At 37.5% G+C, this 7,500-nt stretch overlaps 2 protein-coding genes across 2 annotated transcripts in view; both read left to right on the plus strand.

The window, feature by feature from the left end:
* The first annotated feature begins 2,381 nt into the window (after positions 1-2,381).
* Positions 2,382-3,285, plus strand: LOC113830243 (cuticle protein AMP1A-like). The gene is made up of 3 exons (XM_070128763.1): positions 2,382-2,420; positions 2,562-2,830; positions 2,980-3,285. Exons 1-3 carry the CDS (start codon positions 2,412-2,414, stop codon positions 3,206-3,208), a joined length of 507 nt encoding a protein of 168 aa, XP_069984864.1. The 5' UTR covers positions 2,382-2,411; the 3' UTR covers positions 3,209-3,285.
* A 3,384-nt stretch (positions 3,286-6,669) lies between these two features.
* Positions 6,670-7,500, plus strand: part of LOC113830221 (cuticle protein AMP1A-like) — a 1,069-nt gene continuing 238 nt past the window's right edge. Inside the window, exons 1-3 of the mRNA XM_027383427.2 lie at positions 6,670-6,678; positions 7,021-7,289; positions 7,455-7,500. The exon at positions 7,455-7,500 is cut by the window's right edge and continues 238 nt beyond it. Coding sequence (XP_027239228.2) covers positions 6,670-6,678; positions 7,021-7,289; positions 7,455-7,500 — 324 coding nt within the window. The remainder of the gene's footprint in view (positions 6,679-7,020; positions 7,290-7,454) is intronic.

The following is a 7,500-nucleotide window of genomic DNA, read 5'->3' on the forward strand; positions in this document are numbered from 1 at the left end:
TATTCATCCTTATTTTCGAAGATTGATATTCCCTAATAGAAGAAAAGAAGTACCATGGATTTGTAAACAAACTGAATATTTATACATACACACATACACAAACACACACACATGTGTGTGTGTTATATATATGCGTTTGCCTAATAAACATGAAATCTGATAATTTTCCAAATGCTACTGACTCATATTTAAGTCTATGATTCAATAAGTCTTGTCAATACATATAGATATATGTCTAGTAACCTATCAAAGCCTTCTTATTGATAAATCTCTCTCTATATATATCGAGTCTTAGGTCTCAGTATTAACTCCAATATAAGAGCGCATCTAAAAAAAAAGTCTACAAGGAAGATATCATGAATTGTAAAGGAGAATAGTGATTCTAGCCTGTTGCTGATATCCTTTATTCAGTTATTTTGCGGTAAAACATATTTTCCCCTCAAACCGTTACCTATTCATGCCACACAAAATCGTCTATATCTATATGCAGTAGTTGGTTCATTTAGATTTTTAAGTATCTCAAATCATAAATAGCGAAAACTTGAAAAAATATATCTTCCAAATACACTATGCATTCATTTGAAAAGGTATTTCGTTCTTTCTCTCTCCATCTCTCTTCTTTCTTTCTTTCTTTTATTTTGTTCAAATTCTCACAATGTTATTCTTATGGGATTTTTTCCTATTATATTATTTCATGCATATCATGAGCGGAATCTCTCATTACATTTAATTGTAACGAAACTTACAATCCTTATTTTGATATTTCTTGTCGTGTTTCTTAGCCTATCAACCCACTTATATATGTAATTCTTATATATATAAAACAAATGTTTTGTATCCCGATATCGTAATATACATCTCTCTCTCTCTCTGTATGTGTATGTATATACATATATGTGTGTCTGTGTGAGTGCGCACGCGCGCGTGTATATGTATGTTATATATATATGTATGTATATGTATGTTGCAAGTACGATATACATATATGTATATATATAATATACATATTCATACAAACGCTCATACACACACCAATATATACATATATGTGTGAATAGGTACATATTCATATGCGTAAATGTACATGTATATGTATATATTTATCTATGCCATATACTTTTATTTGTACATATATCTGTCTCTATACTTTTATACGTACATATATATGTATGTGTGTGTGTGTGTTTGTGCGCGCGCGTGTGTAAAGACGTACATAGATCTACTTCACGTTCCTACCAAATCTACAGGGATGGGTTAGGTTTTCAAGGTCGCTCCCCCTCGCACACAAACCGACGAATGGTCGCCCAGGATAAAGGTCACTCAAGGACTATATACCGGTACTGAAAGTGCTGTAAAGTGTGGTGGGGGCCTGTCGAGCTTCTTTCCTGTTAGTTCAGGAGTGAGGCAAGGCTGTGTCCTTGCACCAACTCTTTTCAACACTTGCATGGACTGGATACTGGGCAGAGCTACTGTTCAAAGTCATTGTGGGGCAACGCTGGGCAATATCAAGATTACAGACCTTGACTTTGCTGATGACGTTGCCATTCTATCTGAGTCTTTGGAAACCCTAGTGGCGGCTCTCGATGCATTTAGCAATGAAGCGAAACCCCTGGGTCTAGAGGTCTCCTGGACCAAGACCAAGGTCCAGGAATTTGGGGACTTGTTAGGAGAACCTGTTCAGTCAGTACGTGCTTGCGGCGAGGACATTGAAGTCACAGAGAGCTTTACATACCTTGGTAGTGTAGTTCATAACTCTGGGCTGTCAGACCATGAAGTCAGCAGACGGATTGGCCTGGCAGCAGGGGTCATGAACTCTCTCAACAAGAGTATTTGGAGATGTCGGTACCTGTGCAGAAGGACCAAGCTACGGGTTTTCAAGGCCCTGATAATGCCAGTTTTGCTATACGGTAGCGAAACCTGGACATTGTCCTGTGCCTTGGAGGCTCGTCTTGAAGCCTTTTGCAATAGGTCCTTGCGCCAGATCATGGGGTACTGTTGGCGGGACCATGTGTCAAACCAACGGTTGCACCGTGAGACTGGCACAAGCCCTGTTATCTGCACAATCCGTGATCGCCAACTCAGGCTATACGGCCACCTGGCTCGCTTTCCTCAGGATGATCCTGCCCATCAGGTCGTCTCTATTCGAGACAACCCTGGGTGGAGGAGGCCTGTGGGACGGCCGAGGAAGTCATGGCTTGGGCAGATCGACCAAACCTGCCGTGAAGAACTAGAGATGGGCCGAGTCCCTGCCTGGCGTCTAGCCATGAGGGATCCTCGTAGGTGGAAGCAAAGGGTGGATGCGGCTATGCGCCCCCGTCGGCGTCGGCCCCCATGATGATGATGATGATGAAGGACTATATAAACTCTCGGCCACATGACTCGGAGCATCAGTCGCAAACTAAACCACCAACATGAAATTCGTGGGTGTTTCAAATTTATTTTTGCTCTCGGTTAATTCTATCACACGACAAACAAGACACCTTCACTCAAATATGGCAGCAAGAATCGCATATGTCTTTTGATTTCTTGTGTCAGTCTTAAATACTTATCTTTTGTTTCAGGTGATCCTCGCCTGCGTGGCCGCCGTGGCCGTCGCCGCCCCCCAGTACGCCTACGAGACACCCGCCCCGACCTACCTCGCCCCCGCCGCCTCCACCCGCGACGAGTCCGCTGAGATGATCGAGTTCATTCCTATCCTGAGGGACGACCGCGTCCACGAGGACGACGGAAGGTACAACCTCGACGTGGAGACTGCCAACGGCATCTCCATGTCCCAGTCCGGCTCTCCCGACGGTCCCGACGGCGCCATCGTCAAGGCAGGACAATATTCGTGAGTAAATTCGCTGCTGTAATTCGTTTAATTAACATGGTAATTCTAAATCTTATAACTAACATCTCTCCTGAAGAGAGGTTTAGATTTGTGAAAACCTTATGCGCATAAAGTATACCGCTAACTCAATTTTTCCGTTAATTTTCCAGTTACACCGCCCCTGACGGTTCTCTGATCGAGATCAAGTTCGTGGCCAACGAGAACGGATTCCAGCCCCAGGGCGCCCACCTGCCCGTGGCTCCCGAGTTCCCCCACCCGATCCCTCAGTTCGTCCTCGACCAGATCGCCTTCGCCGCCGAGGAGGACGCCGCCCGTGAACGTGCTGAGGCTCAGGCTTCCGCCCCCGCGCCCACCACGCTCTACGGCCAGCCTCAGTAGACCGATGGCTGAAATCTGTGATATTTATATTATTTATAATGTTGAATAAACGACACTATGGTGCAAACGAATAAAAGATTTTTACCAAAAATTTAGCGACTCTCTTCTGAATAATCAAATGTTGCGTTATTAAAGCCTTTCTCCTTATTAGGCTTATGTTGTTCTTCTGTTGGACAGTACACTGTATATATAAGACTCCGCACATACGCCTTCATACAGAGACTAAATTGGCAGCACATATATATGCAGAGAATTTTTATATACAAATATACATGTGTGTACTGCACACGTACACTTATGCCATATATACATACCGAAATATATACATATATATTTACATATAACATATACGTACGTGTGTGTGGGTGTGTATGTTTTTGTGTGCACCCGCGCACGTGTGTTTTCTGTGTGTGTAAATATGTTTATGCATATATTCGTATCGTACACACACACACACACACACACATACATACATATATATATATATATATATATATATATATATATATATATGTGTGTGTGTGTGTGTGTGTGTGTGTGTGTGTGTGTGTGTGTGTGTGTGTGTGTTTATATATATATATATATATATATATATATATATATATATATATATATATATATATATATATACATGTGTATATATCAATATTCATATATATCTGATATATGTACCTGCGTGTGCGTGTGTATATGTGCGTGCGCACTCGCATGTGTGTGTGTTCTATGTCTATGAATGTATGTATATACATGTATACCTGTTTATATATATATATGTGTGTGTGTGTGTGTGTGTGTGTGTGTGTGTGTGTGTGTGTGTGTGTGTGTGTGTGTGTGTGTTTGTATATATATATATATATATATATATATATATATATATATATATATATATATATATATATATATATATATATATATATATATATGCATATGGACACGCACACACAGATGTATGTATGTGTGTATATATGTATAGCTTATATATATATATATATATATATATATATATATATATATATATATATATATATATATATATATATATATATATATATATAGCATATGTATATATATATTTATACATGCATATATATATATAAATATATATATATATATATATATATATATATATATATATATATATGTATACATATATGATTATATATGTGTGTGTGTGTGTGTGTGTGTGTGTGTGTGTGTGTGTGTGTGTGTTTATATGTATGTATATATATGTATATGCAGTATGTCGGTATGTCCATATGTATGTATGTATCTATCTATCTATATATTTATATATATGTATGTATGCTTATAAATTTGTACACACACACGCACACACACACACACACACACACACACACACACACACACACACACACACACACACACATATATATATATATATATAAATATATATGTGTGTGTGTGTGTGTGTGTGTGTGTGTGTGTGTATGTGTGTGTGTGTGTGTGTGTGTGTGTGTGTGTGTGTGTTGATTCATACACACATACACACACAGATATATACTTATATATATATATATATATATATATATATATATATATATATATATATATATATATATATATGTGTGTGTGTGTGTGTGTGTGTGTGTGTGTGTGTGTGTGTGTGTGTGTGTGTGTGTGTGAGTGTGTGTGTGTGTGTGTGTTTATATATACATATGCATACATTTATATACTTATATTTATAAAAATAAATATGTATATATAATCATATATATATAAACTTATATGGATGCACATACACACACACACACATATGTGTACATATGAATATACATCCTTATATGTGTGTTTGTGTTTGTGTGTGGATGTACGCATGTGTATCTTCATTTATATACATATAGAGACACATAAATAAACGAATGCGCACAAATATTCACACGGACACACACACACACACACACACACACACACACACACACACACACACACACACACACACACACACACACATATATATATATATATATATATATATATATATATATATATATATATATATATACATACACATATCCACACATACATGTATCAATTTATGTATATATATGTATGTATGTATGTATATATGTGCATATATATAGGTATCTATATCTATATCTTTAAATACATATATATATTCATATATATATATATATACATATATACATATATATGCCTTTATATATATGTATATATTGAAACACACACATGCATACATAAATGCATACACATACACATTATGTACGGAAAAATATTTAAATATATATAGATCAATACGTAAATGTGTCCGTGTATGTGTGTGCATATTTGTGCGTTCGTGTATATGTGAATATGAGTATGTTTATATACGATTATGTACGCATGTATGCCCGTATGCCCTAAGGGATAGGGTGGATAAACGCTTCACCTCCAATGCTCTGTAAATTGAGAAATTCCTTTTCCTATTCGGATAGAAAAAGAAACAGAAAGGTGGATATTTTACTGGCAAATTAGAGGCTTTACCACCCTCCTGTAAACATTTAGAAATTAACACACACCGGAAATAATACGAGGAAACAGCACTTACTTACCCTCCATCCCCTATTAAAATATGAGATACGCCTATGACTGAAGTGGATAATGTACACGATTAATGTTTACATAAACATATACATACAAGGATATATGTATAGGACGTATATTTGTCTCTTTCTGTCTGTTTTATTATTATTATTATTTTATCTATTTATTTATTTATTTTATTAATTATTATTATTATTATTATTATTATCATTATTTTGCGCTAAACTGTGGATTTGCTCCAATCTGTCGTGAAAGCACAATGGAACAAACTTTGCTCATGAACTAAATGGACTGAACTATAGAACGTCTTTAAAAGGAAGGTCACCAAGCGATTTGCCTACATGGCTAAGGGTCTCAAAGATAAACGGTGCGAGATCCAATAAATCTGTACTTATTTAGCATCGTATTCTCTATTTTCTTGGTGGAGAAAAGAAATCAAATGCGCGGTTTATTAGTATCGGACTTGATAGCAAAGCGTAATAACATGACTAATTCGGTTGCCCTTTGAATCTTTCTAACATTTTTTTAAAGCTGCCATTCATCATTTTTTTGCAGATGTGAATTATTTTTATTTGCTTATAACCTTTCTATATCCACTAATCTGTCAAAATCTGGTTATTTATCTCAGTCTCTCTCCCTCCCTATTTCTCTCTCTCTTTCATACTATCTGTCTCTCTCTTTCTCTCTCTCTCCCTCTCTTTCTCTCTACAGGAATGTCTATATATTTACTTGTTTACCACACCACTATTAGAATTACAGGTATCAATAGGTAGGCTCCAAGGACACTCCCGCCCATAAGCAAACTGTCGAATGGTCGCCCAGGATAAAGGTCACTCAAGGACTATATAAACTCCCGGTCGTTCAAATGAGGGTATCAGTCGCCAACCTAAACAACCAGTATGAACTTTGTGAGTATCTGATGGAGAATTTTTTTATTTTTTATTTTTAATCTTGTTTTCAATTTATTTATTTATTTTTTATTTATTTATTTTTTTTTTTTTTTAAGTAGTAGCAAGTCTATATATAGCCAGGGTAAAACTCTCATGTGTCCAGTTGTTTTTGAGCGAGGGACATATTCATCTAAAAAAATCAACACCAGTAAAATACTCACATGATTCATGAAGATAAGTTATATTTTGTGAAATAATTTCATTTCATTATCATTATTATCATGTTTACAATTCACAAGTTATTGATAATCATTTGCGTTCTTGTATGCATCAAGTTCAACTAATTATCCTCGGTTTCAGGTGATCCTCGTTTGTGTGGCCGCCGTGGCCGTCGCCGCCCCCCAGTATGCCTACGAGACACCCGCCCCGACCTACCTCGCCCCCGCCGCCTCCACCCGCGACGAATCCGCTGAGCTGATCGAGTTCGTTCCTATCCTGAGGGACGACCGCGTCCACGAGGACGACGGAAGGTACAACCTCGACGTGGAGACTGCCAACGGCATCTCCATGTCCCAGTCCGGCTCTCCCGACGGTCCCGACGGCGCCATCGTCAAGGCAGGACAATACTCGTGAGTAAATAATTTATATTAAAAATTGACCGCCGTAGATAGTTAGCATACCTTTAATATCAACAGCAAACGTATGCCGTCAAAGAAAATATTACAAGAATTACAGTGTGATTCAGTGAAACCCCTGTGCAAGTGTTTATGTCAATGCATGTATAAAAATTTCAGATACACCGCCCCTGACGGTTCTCTGATCGAGATCAAGTTCGTGGCC

The sequence above is a fragment of the Penaeus vannamei genome, chromosome 13 (genome assembly GCF_042767895.1).
Source record: "Penaeus vannamei isolate JL-2024 chromosome 13, ASM4276789v1, whole genome shotgun sequence".
Lineage (NCBI taxonomy): Eukaryota > Metazoa > Arthropoda > Malacostraca > Decapoda > Penaeidae > Penaeus > Penaeus vannamei.